The 17,767-nt window shown below is 42.1% G+C and overlaps 3 protein-coding genes across 6 annotated transcripts in view; 2 read left to right on the top strand and 1 right to left on the bottom strand.

Moving 5' to 3' along the window:
• The window catches only part of KIAA0319, a 36,705-nt gene extending 32,261 nt beyond the window's left edge, over positions 1-4,444 (top strand). For all 4 annotated transcript variants that reach the window (XM_079983761.1, XM_079983760.1, XM_079983759.1 and 1 more), the window contains 2 exons: positions 635-726; positions 1,687-4,444. In XM_079983761.1, coding sequence (XP_079839887.1) covers positions 635-726; positions 1,687-1,865 — 271 coding nt within the window. In that variant the 3' untranslated portion in view covers positions 1,866-4,444. The remainder of the gene's footprint in view (positions 1-634; positions 727-1,686) is intronic.
• Positions 3,422-17,656, bottom strand: ALDH5A1 (aldehyde dehydrogenase 5 family member A1). Its single transcript, XM_079983772.1, has 10 exons — positions 17,198-17,656; positions 15,152-15,235; positions 13,770-13,940; positions 11,996-12,112; positions 11,492-11,635; positions 10,187-10,330; positions 8,813-8,971; positions 8,478-8,647; positions 6,774-6,832; positions 3,422-6,600 (listed from the first exon to the last, which is right to left on the bottom strand). Exons 1-10 carry the CDS (start codon positions 17,543-17,545, stop codon positions 6,395-6,397), a joined length of 1,602 nt encoding a protein of 533 aa, XP_079839898.1. The 5' UTR covers positions 17,546-17,656; the 3' UTR covers positions 3,422-6,394.
• GPLD1 (glycosylphosphatidylinositol specific phospholipase D1) overlaps positions 16,903-17,767 on the top strand; it is a 26,720-nt gene continuing 25,855 nt past the window's right edge. The window contains exon 1 of the mRNA XM_079983768.1: positions 16,903-17,023. The gene's annotated coding sequence lies outside the window, so the exon portion shown is untranslated. The remainder of the gene's footprint in view (positions 17,024-17,767) is intronic.

Genomic DNA, 17,767 nt, shown 5'->3' with positions numbered 1-17,767 from the left:
GCTCCCATGTAATAAACGATCTGTGTGAATAACCACCTGTACAGGTCGAAAACAGTTTTTCAACCATGCCTGTATAACGCCTTTGGTTTTGGTTGCTTGTAAACGGGCTTCTCCACGTGGAGCTCCACCAAGGGGTCATGTCTGTGGGTGGCTACACTGTTGAAGTGGCCCCAAGTATGACAGCATGAATGATGCTGAAATGAGGAGGCACGCATCAGGGGTGGGGAACCCTTTCAGCCTAAGAGTCACGTTCCCTTCCAGTCAACCTTCTGAGGGAAGGTGGGAACATGGCAGAGGCGGGTACGCAAGAGGCAGAAATGGGTTGAGCAATGAAAGTCCATGTTTTCTATTCCCACACACTCCAGGTGAACAAGAAGCAGGATCAGAGTTCAAGGAAATATTCTAGTCAGGCATAAACACTCAAGCAGGGTACCAAAAAATAAAATAAAATGGTGAGGGGAGTGGGGTATGGCTGGGGAGTGGGTATGGCCTAGGAAGAATCATGAGGCCTAGTATTTCATCCTTGGTTTACATGATGTTTGTGGTTGGGGTGGTTCCTAAGGAAATATCACCGGGGGGGGGGGGAAATGGGTACTTGGTTTCCCAGCTTTAAGTGGAATATTTCATCTTTTAGCAGAAAGAGGACTAAAATAAGAAAGAAAACAAAATACACAATTTTGGATAATATAGATGATCAGGAGAGAATGGAGCTCAGGCCTAAATACGGTATGTTTCTTTCCCCCTTTTTCTTTTCATGTCTTCCAACCTTTGCTACAATTCGTATGTGACTTTCTGTTTCTTGTGCTATTAATACAGACTTTTCTTTCGCATGCATCTGGCGCTTTCACATTTTAAGGCAGGACAGCATCTGATGGAGCGGGCTGTCTCCAAAAAAAGTCCCGGCCATGTTAAATCTCCCAAGTTGCAATAGCACTTGCATTTCCCTGCCAAGGAACCAAAAAATCACCATGTATTTATTTTCAATTATTTCTTCCCCACCTTTCTGCAACAAATCATGCTGTTTCCTTTTGTTTCTGCTGCAACTGAAGTTGGTCTGAACTGGTTGTGGTTCAGGCCAATAAATATTGCCGTCAACATGCTCATCAGAGGTGAATGGCAGCTACTGCTTGCGTCCTAAGGACAGGCAGTTGTGTTCCTTGATAATGGGTATCACAGGGCATGTGTGTGGTAGTACAAAGTCACTGATTCAATCAGTGCAAGGATTTATCTGTGCAACAGAATCAGTGCAAGGATTAATCTGTGCAACAGAATGCTCCCTCTGTAAAACTGTTCTGAGAGTTTCCTCAACCCTCTGGAGTAGATTTGGGAACGGTACAGGGCACGTGTGGGAGGAAGTCCCTTGTGCTTGTCTAATTATTTAGTTGAGTAGCATCCCCACTCCTCTATTGGATCATAACAGAAGGAGCAGCAGACTCTAGCAGTGATGTCAGTAGGCTTATTTACATGTCACCTGGAACACTGCATGGAAAGTATTCCTCTTTAGAAAGAGTTAGCGCTCCATGTTCATGTTGGATTGCTTGTGGTGGTGTGGCTCTGGGTGATGGTTTATGGTAGTAAGACGTAACATTACTTCCTTAATTGGACGTTGTGGATGAGCTAACAGAGATCAAATAGTAAGCAGACGTTGTAAAGAATCTTTTGCTTCCCGTCTCCTCCCTATCTCAGGTATAAAGCACAGAAGCACAGAACACAATTCCAGCCTGATGGTTTCAGAGTCAGAGTTTGACAGTGACCAGGACACCATCTTCAGCAGAGAGAAGGTTGAGAGAGAGAACCCAAGGAATGCCATGAATGGTTCCATGAAGAATGGTGTCTCCTTCAGCTACAGCTCAAAGAACAGATAAATGAAGAGGCTGCAGTGGAACGACACGTGCTAAGGCTATGCTGCTCCTCCTTAACCACCCCCTCCCCAAACTATACTGGTGGGAGACAGGATGATAAACTTCCAGCATAGTAGAAAAGGAAATGGACGCGGTGGACTTTCCCCTTCATTTCTTTAACCAATAACGTATTTTAACTCGCCACATGGGTTAGGTGAAAGGGTTTTCAAATCGGTGGAGATGGTTTCCATATAAAAGGTTATTGCTCAAGACTGTTACATTACAAGGAGCACATAGGAAAGCTACCTTATATTGTTGTTTCCTTTAGAAAACAGTGGCTATGCATCTGTACAAAGACACACCAGTATGCAAATGTACCTTGAGTTATTAAAAAGAAAAGCAGTGTGCGGCTATAGCCTCCATCTCCTTCCAGTCACTTTTAGTTTAGCAAATAAGAGGGTTGATGAAAAGGGTTTTTTGTGACATCTGCTTTGGTAAGGCAGTGGAGTTGAAATCATTTTTTCAAAGGACTCAAGGCATTGTCTGAAGCAACCTAACTGCAGTAAAGGACGTTAGTATTTGGATGGCAGACTTCCTGTCTGGCAAGCCCAAGTTGCTGGAAGAAAGGAAAGATCTGAGTAAAATTTCAAGCCTGTTGCTACCTCCTCCTTGTGAGTGGATGCCACACTTGGGAGAAGTTGGGAGAAATTGGTGGCACATAGCATGTGCCACCAGTTTGACCCTCTTCTATCTATTTTGCTGAAGAAAGGCTTGCAAAATCATTCCACGTTCTTTGAAAACCGCAGCTTTTGTGGGTACATTGATTTAATAACCGGTGCCAGAAGTTTTAACTCCTTTCCTTCAGTTCCCTTGTGAAGTGCTGAGAGTAAATCAGATGCGCTCAACTCCATTGACTGTGTAGTGAAAGTGTGGGCCAGAAATCACCTAGTCTTAATATCTAACAATGCTCATAAAGCATGTTTACTGAACAAGAACCAATTGTCATCGGGTTTCTGTGTGTGCATCAGCACTCCCTTCATGATAAATGCAAAGATAAGCACAAATTTGTTAAAAAAAAGGTTTAAATTTCATGCTAGGGGCTTAACCCAAATGTTGCTGTAAACAAAGAAGAATGGGCTAAACAGAAGTTTTAAGGCACTGCGATGATTTTTACCCCTGGAGAGTAAAGTGTCATGTGCCTCAGGTATTGAACAATTAGCGATTCAACTGTTTTTTACATGAAGTCACACAAAGCAAACATATATTAAACCTGTGTAACCAATTTTTCTCAATATATAGTTCAGCTTTAGGAACCTTGGTTTTGTGTCTTTTAGAAGTTGTCTGTGCAGCTTGAGGGCCTGCATATCCTTTCACCAGCAGAAGTTGGTCCAATGAAATAAGTGGCTTTCCCATTTTGTGTCCAAGGCAGACATAGTGCACCTGCCTGGTCCTCCAGGTGATGGTACTACAAACTCACATCATACCTGACACTTGCCTGTGTTCACTGGGAGCTGGAGTTTAACAATATCTGGAGGGTCACAACTTCTCCAGCCCTGTGTTGAAGAAAACTCATACCAATGTAGGATTTTTTTATTTTTTTAATACGCTTACAAAATGTCACAGATCTGACAGTAGATGTGAATGTCCACCAGTTTTAAAGTTAAACATTTATTACACACAGCTGTTTTCCCAACACCCAAAGCAAATCTACACACAAAAGTGAAATGTAAGAATTCAAGTATCACCTTCTGTTAATGAATTACTGTATACAAACAAATAATAACTTTTGTTATTTTTGATGTAAACGTACCATACAAATGCGTATTAAAACTTAGCTGATCCAGCCCCAAGAGAAAACTTCTCCAATAAGGCTAGTACAGGGGTCTGCAACCCGCGGCTCCGGAGCCGCATGTGGCTCTTTTACACCTTTGCCCCGGCTCCGGGGCGGATACTAGCGAGGGGAGGAGGCGCATTGTGCGCCCCGACACTCCCCACTGTGGAGGGTGCTGTACTGGCTGTGACGTTGCATGGGGGTGGTGCGTGCGTTAGTCACACACCGTCCCGACGTCACCTTCCCGCCCGCCTGCTACATTGAAAGGGGCATGTACGCTGGTCACTGTTTTGAAGGGGAGTGAAGAACACACACACAAAAAAAGGTAACTTGTTAATTTAACGTTTATTTCTATGAGGAGGAGTAATTCTGAGGGGTCAAACAAAGAAATAATAAAAAAAGGTGACAAAAAAGTTATTTTTATAATGACGAGTTTTGCGGCTCCCAGTTTTTTTTTCTTCGGAAATGGGTCCAAGTGGCTCTTTTTGTCTTAAAGGTTGCAGACCCCTGGGCTAGTAGTATATTGTTACACTTGAACAATTTGTGCTTCTCAAATGTTTTGCTTCTTTTTCCTCAAAAGAGGAGCGTTGACAAGCTTGGGCTATATTGAATCCCTAGATTGTTTTAGTTTTGTATTTGTGTTTGTGTGTTTCAGATTTTGAGTTACATGTAGAGCAACTGCCTTAAATAATATAACAGGAAGCATTTCTAGGCTTGTCTGTGGTACTAGCCTATATGCCCACAAATGTAAAAATTATTGTTGCTGGTTTTTTTTTAAAAAGTATGTAAGATTATATAGATTAATTATTCTTCCTCAGTCCCATTTGACAGTGATTTCTTCGGGAACTACTCAGTTTGCTGGCATTACAGACCAAGCTTCATCTTGGTTGTAATTTTTTTTTTTTTTAGGAATAGCAATTAGTGCTACATAATGTGCTTTTCAGGAGTCACTATAGTGCCACTATTTAACCTATCCTTAATATAATACAGCAGAACCAATGTTTTGTAGTACAAAGTCATCCAAAATAAGCTTAGCTGACCCATGTCAATTCTAGAAGTTAATGAACACATATGAAAATAGGGAGAAACAAGCGACTAGTTGTGTGTGTCCGAATGAGATCTGGATTTATGTTTCTCCTGAATGCTGTATGCTCGTGGCTACACGGCAAACTACTTCTCGAGCCAAGTGGTGTCTCTTAGAACTGTCTGTGAAATGGCAGAAGCTTCCCACTTAAGGAAGACCTCAAATGTTTGTTCCAAGCCCTTTTGGTTCATCTGAACAGCCCTTTGGATCGCAAGCAGATTTGACAGGGAAGGGGTTTGCATAGCTAAGTCCACTTGAAAACCTATTGCAAAATGTCAAATGAAGTTTTGCAATGTAAATAAAGTGCATGTTCAATTGAATGCAGCAGTAGCAAAGCAGAACTGTTAAATCTTTTTATCTTTCAAACGTAACAGCAGCTCATACAGAAAAGGCCTGATGGAGCACGTGCAGGTAACATTAAAGCTTACCGGGAAGGGCACAAAAGTGCTTTTATCTTGTGCCATCAAAAGTCTTAACTTGTGGTGGTAAAATAAACAACTTTTGGGATTCTAGCTGTATGCCACTGTTACTCAAATAGCTTCATGAAGGAAGCTTTAAAGTCCTCCCACATAGCCCCCCCCCCCACTTTCCCCCAGGTCTTAAGCTTTTTCTCTTGTACCAAATTAACTGCTTTCTGTAATCTCCAGAATGAGGAGGAGGGCCATGGAGGATCAGACAAGTCTTTCAGAGAAGAAATATTTCTTGGCAAGAATAGACATAGGAAACAGAGCTCTAGAGCAGTGTAATGGGCTATGGAGGTGTGATCTTGTGTGCTGTGGAGCTTCAAATAAATATTACGTCCTTGTGGAGCTATTGGTCCAAGTTGGTCTCAGTGCATTACAGCTTTTGCAAGACGCAATGTCCCCCCCCCCGCCCCCGAAACAGTTTATGTTCATATCTCTGTGCTGTTGTACTAATGCATGATAATTTGGTCACAAGGCTCAGCTGCTAGGAGCAAAGCACAAGTATCTCCTTAGAGATGCTCTAGTCCTATTGTAAGTAATAGGGAGGATTCTGTCGGAACTGTGCATATACCTTCAAGGCCATTTTTCAGCTCCAGCCAAGAGCTGAAGAACGATATGAAAAAGTGCAATACATCTTTCCCTAGAAAAGATTTCCTAGAAGCCCTAAGACAGGCAACCAGAAAATAATATAAACATTAGAAAAAGAAACAGTCAACATTTGGCACAATTATTCAGTTATTTCACACCTGGCTCAGCGCATGAGAAAGGGTAAATGAGTATCTTTCTCCTACTTTGCTACTCTCCAAAAATCATTTATTTCTATCCTGCCTTTCCCCCCTAACAGACACTCAAGGTAAATCATACATCTTAATTAGTAAAGTTTTCCAAATTCCTCTGAAACACAATCAGGAATTGAAACATTATTTGTCGCTGCGTTATGGTTAAGAAGGTAATATAAATAAACCTATATTCCTACAACCTGTGTACACAGAATACCAGAGTTGTTCTATATGTATCGTCATGTTTACAAGTAATGACGTTTCTACAAAAACATTATTACTTCCATTTTAAGAGGGAATGAAAAATCACAAATGATCCTGCTAAAGCTTATGAATGCCCCCAAAGGGTTGTTTTCTAGGCATTCTGAATAGGTTAGACTCCTAACAAATGGCTACTATAAACCTCCAAAACAGACATACTTTATTTCCAAATATTCATCAATACCGTATTTTGAACCTTCTCTTCCCAACCCAGATTGTTTTACGCCACCGAAAGGGCACTCCACGGCAGACACGATGCCTTCATTAACGCCCACCATCCCAACCTCGAGCTTCTCTGCAACTCTCCAGATCTGGGCCGGGTCTCGGGAGTAGAAATAACCTGAAAAATTGAATAGAAAACAGTTTGGAGTTTTTTGTTTGTTGTTTTGCAGGGAGAAAGGTCATTTTTCTAAGCTTGAAATAGTAAAGTCAAGACGTGGCCTGGCAGCTTGAACCATACCCCATCTTGCCTCCTTAAGCATTGTAGATTTGCAGTATTAAGAACTCACATACCTGCTAAGCCCACGTTGGCTGAATTTGCTATGGCCAGAGCTTCCTCCTCTGTATCAAACCTGCAAAAGTATGAATAGGAGATGTAAATAATAATGGAAGAACTGCTTTATTGCAAGTGGTGTGCAATTAGAGGCCTCTCCCATGGGAAATTCGTGATGGCATCCCCACTCTCTCGATGGACACAGATTTCCATAACTTCCCATGAATTAAGCTAGTATAAAAGTTACACAATGTTTCCCAACATCAGCAATACATTTGCATGTTTAAAAATGACACCGATTTTGGGAAGATTAGTAAATCCTATGCAGTTTCATCAGGTTAAAATAAAACAGGGTGGGGAAATGGGGAAGAATTTTCTAAAGGTGACATCCAACAATGGCTATTTGCTTGCACAATAGAGACTTTTACACCTCTCTGCTGCATACAGTCTTTGACCATGCAGTCCAGAATCTGGGGAAGTGAAGTCCATTGGTGACATTAAATTTTGCTCTAAGAGAAAAAGGTTGGGAATGGCTACCAAAACCACCATGTAATTTCTTCACTGAGCATTTGCTAGAATATATCTAAGCAAATGCGAGACCTAATGTAAATATATTTTGACATGCAGGTCACGCCATAGTGTTTGAAACATATTAGAAGAGGGTTGGTGGTGTGCCTCACCACACATAATGCAAACTATATTCCCACGCTATGAGACAAGACTTCCCAGTAAGTCAACATTTGCAACATTTTAGCACATCCAGAACAGTTTCCCTCAGGACACCCCTTGGGGAAATTCTATTCAAGCACTACCTACCCAAGCTATATAAGAAATAAAAATGAAATTGAGGAACCAGAGAAGCTAGAATGTGGGCATCACTGTGAGAGAGGCAAGTGCCTTCATTCTTACACACTTGTGCAAACTTCAGGACACATTAAAAATGATCATGAAAAGATTGTGAAAAGCGCTAACAGACCAGAAATTAAAGGTATAAGCCTTTTATTGTATTTTGACATAGTTTTGAAATACCTACCTTTCTCAGGCTATCCACATAAATAATTGTAACAAGATTATGCCTGGGATGCATACTACTAAAGTTTTCAAAAGAAATCTAAGGTGGCACCTGATTATATTTTATATACATAAATATATAAAGAAACACAAAATGACTGACACAGTCTGTGCAAATTTTCTACTCGAAGTTGGGAAAGGGGTGCTGTTGTCTTTATACATGGTAATATAAAATAAGGGAAGGTTCCCCACTGCCAGCCAGATAGTTTTGCTCCACATAATCCCTCCTGACTGTCACTGACTTTGAGAAATGTGAATTAGCAGTGAAGCCACCACTATATGAGTAAACTGTATTGCACTTCCACGACTGCGATGGTTCCAAAAAACACAGCGACAATTGTGGCTATCGCAGAGTATATTTGTGTAGGGACAGTTCCTTGCCAATTCAAACATTATACTTGGAAGCGTGATCCTTAATCCAGGAATTGTCTGGGAGGGTCGCATGTAATAAGTAGGAGAAATGTCAGCTGTTTCCTGTTGTGAACTACTTCTGCGATAGAAATTTGAAACATGCTTATCACAATCCATCTTGCCTCCCAGTGTATAATATGGTAAGGTTAGCAGGAGTCATTATGTAGAAGAGTATCCCTGGCAGAAATTGCCATTTATGATGTAATAATTGAAGTTTGTTAATGTGCAGAATAAACTCTTACTTCATAACTGGGGCCAAAGGACCAAAAGTCTCCTCTTGTGTGCACAACATGCGTGTTGTGACATTGCTGAGAAGAGTCGGTTCAAAGAAATTTTTCCCGTAACTGTGCCTTTTTCCTCCTGTAACTATGGACGCTCCCTGGGAAACAGCATCGTGAATATGTTTTTCAACCTAAGAGAAAGAAAGCATGTGCAGTGTTAGGCTCTCCCATAAAAGGGCGGTTTTCATATCCCAAGTGGAATTTTGTAGTTCATTATTTTTCCATTGGCACAGCCAACAAACGTAACTTGGCAATACCTCTTCGTACCACAAAAAAATTAAAAACAAAACACTTACCTTTTCCACAGCTTTTTCATTAATTAGCGGTCCCTGAGTTGTCCCTTCATCAAAGCCATTGCCAATACGTAGCTCTGACTTAATGGCTCGTGCAAACTTTTCTACGAATGCATCGTGGATCCCTTTTTGCACCAAGAAGCGGTTTGTACACACACAGGTCTAAAGTCAAAAGAAATCGTGTTTGTTTTCAGTTAGGCATACACTAGTGCTTTGTTGTTTAATGTCATGGGCTCCTTTGGGAGGAAGGATGGGGTAGAAATTTAATAAATAAGCCAAAATGTTTAAATCAAGATCAAATATATGCTGGAAATGTAAAGAGAAAGAGGGAACCTTTTATCCTATGTGGCGGATGTGTAAAGTGGTAAAAGCATTCTGGGAGATGATCTATATAATGAGTTGAAAAAAATGTTATAGAAAGCATTCTCATAAGAAACCAGAAGCTTTTCTTTTAGGAATTTTAGGTGCAGAGATTCCAAATGACCAGAAGACATTATTCATGTATGCGACAACAGCTGTCTGGATGCTGCTAGCTCAGAGATGGAAAGAAAATACAGTCCCTACCAAGAAAGTTTGGCAGATAAAATGGATGGACTATGCTGAAATGGCAAAACTGACTGGAAGAATTAGGAATCAGGAAGAATCAAATTTTAATAAGGAATGGTAAAAATACATAATGTATTTAAAAATTTATTGCAAACGATTAAAATCATTAGTAGGATTGACATAAAACTATGAAATGTGCAATTAATATTTGTGGACATATCCTACTGAGCTCTGTTTGTACTCAGCTGTGTATCATGGGAGGCATGGAAACATTCCGTTTTACACGCAAATGCTTTGGTTTCTACCTTCATCAGCAACACAACTGAGTTTCATGAGCAACAATGTTGGATTTCAAACTAGGTTGCAGTGCGAAGAATGCTGAGGGCAGAAGTCTTCAGAGGGCAACGCTAGCTAACCACAAGAGAGGTTAAAAGTAAAGGAAAAGGCAAAAGTTCTAAGTATTGCCCTCCAAATTAAAGCCAAGGGTTTAGTCTGTACAGTTAGTGTAGACTCAAAGTGTCCCAGAATTGGACTTCCATCCAAGCATGAATAAACTCCCCTTGAAATCAATAGCACTTCTAAGTAAATCAGAATGTAATGGTCCCACTGTAACTGAACTCTGCTTAATTATAGCTGGGTTGTATTCTGAACTGTCAGACTTATTATTATGACATCTGCTTTTTATAGCTCAAGAATGAGAGGTGAAACGTCTTTGCTTGTGTCCCCCCCCACCCCGGTACAAGGCATAACCAACTTTGTAAAAGAGCAGTGCTCAAATTATCTGCAAGTGTGGTGGTGGGGGGGGGGGGAAACAGGGGAGGTTAATCTCACCTGGCCTGAATTTCTGTATTTGGAAGCCAAAGCTCCTGCTACCGCTTTGTCTACATCAGCACTATCAAACACTATGAATGGAGCGTGTCCTCCAAGCTCCATGGAGACCCTTTTCACAGTGCCAGCAGCATGGCGCAGCAATATCTGCAAGTACACAGGAAACACAGAAAGCTGTACACCTACAAAGATGAATTATACACACTTAGCTTTTTTTGAATCCCAGGAGAATACTCTGTAGTTGAAATCCCGAGTTCCCTACTAAACTACCCACTCATTTTTCTAATCTAAGTAGTAAATGTAGATCTCAAAGTCTTCAGTGCTTATTTTCGATGATGATGATGATAATAAATAGTAGTAGTAGTAGTAGTAGTAGTAGTAGTAGTAGTATGCCCCAGCCACTCTGAGCAGCTTCCAACAAATGTTAAAACCACAGTATAATTTACCTAATTATACACAGTGCCCAGCCTTGGACATGGGATGTTCTCTAAAGTAATAGATGTGAATCTTTGAAACAGTCCCATTCTTTTTAATACCACTATGCATGCATTAAGACACTGGTCTGAGATGAGTTGATCCAATTATGTAAGTGAATGGAAAACGACTACTGGTTTTAGACTGAGTTTCAAGGGATGGAAGTAAGGGTCAAACTAGACAAGACAAGATTAGATATAGATATAGATATATTTTTATGTATGTGACTACAGCAGCATGAATATTGATAGCCCAATGTTGGAAAGGGGAAAAGATCCCAACAAAAAAGACTGGCAAATTAAGTTAATGGAATATGCAGAAATGGCTAAATTAACAGAGAAACTTAGAAATCAAGACAATAACAAATTTAAAAATGGGAATGGGAAGTCTTTATTGCATATATATCAAAGCATTGTATACAAGTTGATACATTAGCAGGATTTTAAGAAACATTTGCATTATTATGATAAAAGATAGAACTGGATACAATTAGATGAATAATATTACATGGGCATGCATGAATTAATCATAAAACAATGGAACCACGGGAGGGGGTAGAGGGAAGTCAAGGAATTTGAGAAATCCCACATTTGGATGTTTTATTGAATGTATAAACAGCACTGTGAAGTTTTTAATTTTTATTTCTTTTTTATTTTATTTTAAATGTTTATTTTATTTAATGTGATGTTTGTTATAATGAAAATCAATAAAAATATTATAAACAAACAAAACAAACTAGACAAGATAACATCTACCCAATTAGCAACTGCATATTAGCTATGTATTTTAGCCACAAATTTGCAGCAGTTTACGAGCCGACATTGAGAAGCTTACCTTTCCTGTAGCCGTTGAGCCTGTAAAAGAGATCTTGGCTACCAAAGGATCAGTGCACATCACTTCCCCAACTGCTACTGCCTGTTGTCTAGAACAGGGAACAACATTATACACTCCTGCAGGTATTCCAGCCCGATTTGCAAGCTGCAGCGAAAAAATAGTGGCATGAAACAGTTCATTTGAACAAAAGGTTAGAATTAGATAATAATGATAAATAACAGGCTGAAGATGGTGCTGAGCTTTGTCTTCTTGCAAGTGTGTCACAAGCATTTAAAAACCACACATAATTTCAATAATCTTATTTTTAAAAATAACCAAAAGGTTAATCTGCCTATTATATAGTGTATATGAATGCTTTTAGATTTTTATTCCATTTTTAGCTTTATACTGGTTTCAGTCTTTGTACTATTCTACAAATAACTCAGAGTGACTTAGAAAAAAATGACTAGTAAGTGCAATAAATAGTAATAATTAATCCACTGTTCATCAATATAAAAATCTCACCTCAGCAAGTGCTAAAGCAGATAAGGGTGTATCTTCTGCTGGTTTCACCACCACTGTGCAGCCAGCTGCCAAAGCAGCACCGACTTTCCTTGTAATCATAGCACTCGGAAAATTCCACTAAATTGAAGAAACAGGTGCATTTAAATGCTGTGTGCACATTGGTGCAATAAAACAACTGGCAAGTTCTGAAATTTGAGGGGGAAATTAGCAAGATAGAAAGCTTTTAAGATCCTTGGCTGTTATTTGATCCATCTGCTCCTGAGACCCTGGCAACTTCTAGATACCATCAAACCATTTATAAAAGCCACTCTCCTTTCCACCAACTAAATGGGACCTTAACTTCCACTGAATGGTTTGGAATCCCATGTCTCTGCGGAAAATCGTGTAGTTACTGTGTAGGGACACCAAGGTCCTGCTCTCTGACTTGCCACTAAGAACCATCAGATTAGCAGATACCAGAAAGAAGACTTGGCGAGCCTACCAATAGCCCCACATCTCAAATTCACTTCCCTGGGAACTGCATACAATCATAGAATTGCAGATGTAGCCCCTTTGCTGGTGACTTTTAAAGTGACCTTAAAAATGCCTTCTATTGTGTTCAGCTAACTTTTAAAGGTAAAGGTAAAGGTACCCCTGCCCATACGGGCCAGTCGTGTCCGACTCTAGGGTTGTGCGCCCATCTCACTTAAGCAGCCAGGGGCCAGCGCTGTCCGGAGACACTTCCGGGTCACATGGCCAGCGTGACGAAGCTGCTCTGGCGAGCCAGCACCAGCGCAGCACACGGAAACGTCGTTTACCTTCCCACTATAAAGCAGTACCTATTTATCTACTTGCACTTAGGGGTGCTTTCGAACTGCTAGGTGGGCAGGAGCTGGGACCGAAAGACGGGAGCTCACCCCGCCACGGGAATTCGAACCGCCGACCATACGATCGGCAAGCCCTAGGCACTGAGGTTTTACCCACAGCGCCACTCGCATCCCTTAAAAGCTAGCTTTTAAATTTTGTTAATTTTATGCTGTTATTAATTTTAGTTGCTCCTGCGCAATTGTTTCCAGTTGTGGGCTGTTTTAATTAACAGATATTTATACTTACCCTGAGAGACTTATGCCAAGGTACAGGATAAGCCCGAGAGTGCTACAGTACTTGCTGAAAGCTCAGAAAGCAAAAAGAGGACTGGGTGAGTTTTCCAGCGAGTGATGCTTCTGTAGCTAGTGTGGTTTTCTTTGTCGTTTATCCCCAAGTCCTAGCATAGGTATGGGTGGCGCTGTGGTCTAAACCATCAGCTTGGCGATCGGAAGGTCAGTGGTTCAAATCCCCATGACGGGATGAGCTCCCGTTGCTCAGTCCCAGCTCCTGCTTACCTAGCAGTTCGAAAGCACGTCAAAGTGCAAGTAGATGAATAGGTACTGCTCTGGCAGGAAGGTAAACGCCGTTTCCATGCGCTGCTCTAGTTTCACCAGAAGCAGTTTAGTCATGCTGGCCACATGACCCGGAAAAAACTGTCTGCGGGCAAACGTCGGCTCCCTCGGCCAGTAAAGCAAGATGAGTGCCGCAACCCCAGAGTCATTTGCAACTGGACTTAACTGTCAGGGGTCCTTTACCTTTACCTAGCATATATTTCATATATTTCAACACATTTAAAACCTGCATATTGTGTGCAAAATTTGAGTTTTCATTGTAAGAATTTTAATTCATTGGCCTCAGGGCATCACTAATCATGCCTCTTTTGAATATTTAGAGTAAAAGTCTGACTTAAACAGTCAGCTGAACTCACAGGAGTAATGATGGCAGCAACTCCCACCGGCTGCTTAAGAACTAGAACTCTTCTGTCCTTTGCAGAAGATGGGATGATGTCACCATAAATGCGCCGAGCTTCTTCAGCAAACCATTCCAAGAAAGAAGCAGAATAAAGAATTTCACCCTGTGCTTCCTTCAGGGGTTTCCCCTGTGAATGATTCAGAATGCAGACATTCACATGCAGAGAACTACAAAACGTCTCTCCCCCACCAAAATGATTACAATGAAGGATTTGTGTGAGCACGTTTGTTTTTCATTCTAAAGTGCGATTTTAAAAATGTCTAAACTTATTGTCCAGCTGCCTTCCAAGTGCTGGCACTTGCCTTTAAAGTCCTCCTCTGTCTGATACAAACCTTAAGAGTCGAAGTGTTAGTTTCTGCATATATGAAATGTGGATTTAGACTCATATTTGCTAAGATAATGTACATCGTAGGATGCACGCAACCAAGAATTAGTGGGCAGAGTGCTTAACCCCCCTCCTAAGCCTGCTAGTTCTCCTCTGCAAAAAATCCTGTCCACTAGGCAATTTACTTTTCAGCTGGGCTTGCCTACTTTTATTACCTGCCTGGAGAAAAAAGCTAAGCACTGCTAAGCAGAAAATGGCAGGATGGATGGAGTCTTCCAGGGAGAAGCTACCTGGCATGAAAGGGTAAAGTCCCCTCACGCGGTCTCCTTAGAAGTTTCCCTGTAGACCCCTGAACTATTTTTAGGAGGGAAATATGAGGTTGGACCTCCCTATTTCTCTTGTAGCATCTACTTTATATTTCAGCCTTTCATACTGTTTATGTTCAGTTACTCAGGCCTTCTTCCAAGAGCCTTCACTTCACAATGTTAGAACAGCAGCAATAAACATGGTCTTCACAACTGAGTGCTCCAAGGCTATGGAATAACATCTATGTAGAGATTTGGAACTGCTCTCCTTCATCAACCTTCATTAAGTACATAAAACCTAACTATTTTAGAAGATGTGAAGTTAGTTTCTGAGATGTTTAGAAGCAACACATCCATAATTTAAGATTACTAGATGGTTGATTAAATATCCTGTGGCCATTTTGACCTCAGGAAAAGCAGGTTAAAACATTTTAAAAGAAATAAACAAGCTTGCACCTGCAACTCTACACAAACTTTCTTAGAAGCAGATTCTTCGGAATCAGGTCTTCTGCGTTACTTTGGGGGGGGGGGAGCTTCAAAAAGTCACACATGAAAGTTTCTGCATTTGTCGTGATATATTGCAACATGGAATGATGTCTGAACTGCACCCATTGACTGCTTCATCTTCTAGGTGAAATTCTTGTAACTAGCTTCCTGAAATTCAGCCCCAAATCCCTGAGGAATATATGCCCCCCCTTTTATACTTACGTTCTCTGCTGTTATGATCCTTGCAAGGTCATCTTTATTCTCTATCATCAAATCAAACCATTTACGAAGTAAAGCAGCTCTTTCCTGAAAAAGAAATAGTGTTTTAGCAGTATCACTGCCAAGTGCAAAAATCATTGTTACTCCAATATTACTTGCATGCTTTACAGTATTTAAATTTGCTTGTCTCCCAATAATCCTGCAAGTAGATTCAGGTTCAATTCTAACAGGACTAACAAAAGTCGATAAAATTAAATTTTATTTAAAGAAGTGCCAAGGGCTTGATTTTGCATTCCATGGCCCAAATATCAGAGTGCACCTTACTTCTTACTTTTCTTACTTAGGAACTGAGCAAGAATCTGTTTGCACTTTTCTATACATTTCTCTATATAAATGGTTAAAAGCACAATCCTATGCATCTCCACTCAAAGATGGAACTTAAGTATTATAATTAATACATGTATGATTTCCCCATGTTTCTTACGTATTGTATGTAAAGTACCCCAGGGAATGTAGTTAATGGGGAAACAAATGAACAAATAAAGGATTTCCTTTACTCTGAAGGTGCAAGTTATTTTTTTATTATTTACTTCATTTATGAATTGCTTCCCATGAGACATTCCCAAGGCATAATAATGTATATACAACAGCTGGTTATCTACCCCAGTAGATATTTTTTCAAATCTGCCCTAAATACAGGTATTTGGAGCTTAGAAAGGAAAAATAAAGCCTATATATTTTTAAATAAAGCCTATATATTTAAGGCCACCCTGCAAACCACATTTACTAGAGAAAAAACTCTTCTGAATGCAGTGGAACTTACTATATGCATAGCTTTATACGACTTCAAGCAATATGTCTCTGGACCACTTATATTGCAAGAAAAACATACATGTGTACTGTGCCAATATGCTTGATATTTTATGGAAAGCTATCCGTCTGACCAAACTGCGGGAGGCAGTGGAAGGCAGGAGTGCCTGGCGTGGCGTGCTCTGGTCCATGGGGTCGGAGACGACTAAACGTTTAGTCGGACACGACTAAACGACTAAACGACTAAACAACAACAACCATTAGCTGTCAGTGACGCCTTGGTGGTTGGGGGGAAACACTCTGTACCAGGGGTGCCAACTTGAATAAAATATTGGGATGGGGACAGGTAAGCCCCACCCCACCTAATTGATCACAAGACCTGGCACACACACACCTTTTGAGTGGCAATGCCCATCAACTTTGTACCTCAAATATTTCATTACTGAAGGTAATGGGGCCCTTTATATGTCTAGCTGTCCTTTGTCAACAACAAATTGTCACTGTTTTTTGTGTTGAATATATGCTGTATGGTAATTTATGAACCTAATAGGTATCTAAAGCCATTTGCACATGCAGAATATAGGCACCCTATATAAATGAGCAAATCAGTGATATTTTAGGGAGCAGGCTATCAGGTGGGGCCCATTACTAACATCATAGGAGTCTACAAAACACAAAACACTGTTGCTGTATGTAGGTTTTATTTTATTTGTTTTTCATCTTATATTTTGGAAATGTACATCCAGGTGTGTTTTTTTTTCCTTTCAATTTTTTGGGGGCCCTCAAGAGAGTGGGGCTTGTACTGCTTCATATAAATAACAACAAGCAGCATTGACCCATTCCTTTATCTGCTGCTTCTTCAGCGCAAACTCTGGTTGAGTTTAAACCCTGGGGGGTGGGGGGTGGGGGGGGGGAGTCTCTTTGAAGGAGGAGCATTCCCTTTCTCCAGAACGGGCAGGCGCCTTCTGCATAACCCTGTCCCGATGTCCCCACGGCGCGTCTCGAAGGGCGCGCGCGCGCGTTCCTCGCCTATGTGGGGCTGCCCATGACCTACAGCTGATGCCGGTGGGTGGCCACATGCCAAGGAAGGCCGGGCTTCTCTCTTTTAACAGCTGTAACAAGGCGCCGGCGGGCAACGATCCCTCTTGCGCACAGGCGCAGGAAGGAGCCTGGAGTGGGGCTCTTGCATGCTCGGCTCCCCCTGCCTTGGAAACTCTCCCCGCGTCCCGCAAGCCTCACCTTGGCAGATGCCCCGCTCCAAGCAGCGCCGGCCTCGTAGGCGGCCCTCACCGCGGCCTGCGCCTCCGCCGCCCCGCAGTCCGCCACCCGGCTCAGCTCCGCGCCGCTGGCCGGGTCCCGGACGGGGAAGGCGGCCGCCGCTTGCACCCAGCGGCCTCCCACGAAGCCTCCGGTGCGCACCAGGGAACTGGCCAGCGCCCCTGCGCCCGGGCCGGCGCTGCTGCTGCTGCTGCTGCCCAGGCGGACGCCGCCGGGCGCCGCTAGCCAGAAGCGAGAGCGGCGGGGGGGAGGAGGAGGAGGGCGAGCGAGCGGGGCTCGGAGGCCCAGCGACGCCCAGCGAGTCGCCATGGCCTCGGCGCCGGGGAAGGGAGCGGAGAGGGTGGAGCTGGGGGCGGGCGAGGGCGAAGGCGAAGGCCCCGCCGAGCGTGGAGCTCCTCGGCAGGCGGGTTTCTCGGGAGCGAAGTCCCTGAAGGCTGCAGCGCCACTCGCGCTTACTCGGGAGCAAAACCTCGGTGGGACTTGCTTCCAAGCAGAGAACTGCGCAGCGCTGCAACTCCGTGCCAATGCACT

The sequence above is a fragment of the Podarcis cretensis genome (assembly GCF_951804945.1).
Source record: "Podarcis cretensis genome assembly, chromosome: 7".
Lineage (NCBI taxonomy): Eukaryota > Metazoa > Chordata > Lepidosauria > Squamata > Lacertidae > Podarcis > Podarcis cretensis.
This window is presented reverse-complemented; position numbering and strand designations above follow the sequence as displayed.

Excerpts from the sequence above, each read along its gene's own strand:
- ALDH5A1 (XM_079983772.1), bottom strand. The coding sequence starts at position 17,545 with ATGGCGACTCGCTGGGCGTCGCTGGGCCTCCGAGCCCCGCTCGCTCGC. Across the intron at positions 11,636-11,995 it reads CTGCTTTAGCACTTGCTGAG|CTTGCAAATCGGGCTGGAAT; the intron begins GTGAGATTTTTA and ends TTTTCGCTGCAG. Across the intron at positions 8,648-8,812 it reads ATGAAAAAGCTGTGGAAAAG|GTTGAAAAACATATTCACGA; the intron begins GTAAGTGTTTTG and ends TCTTTCTCTTAG.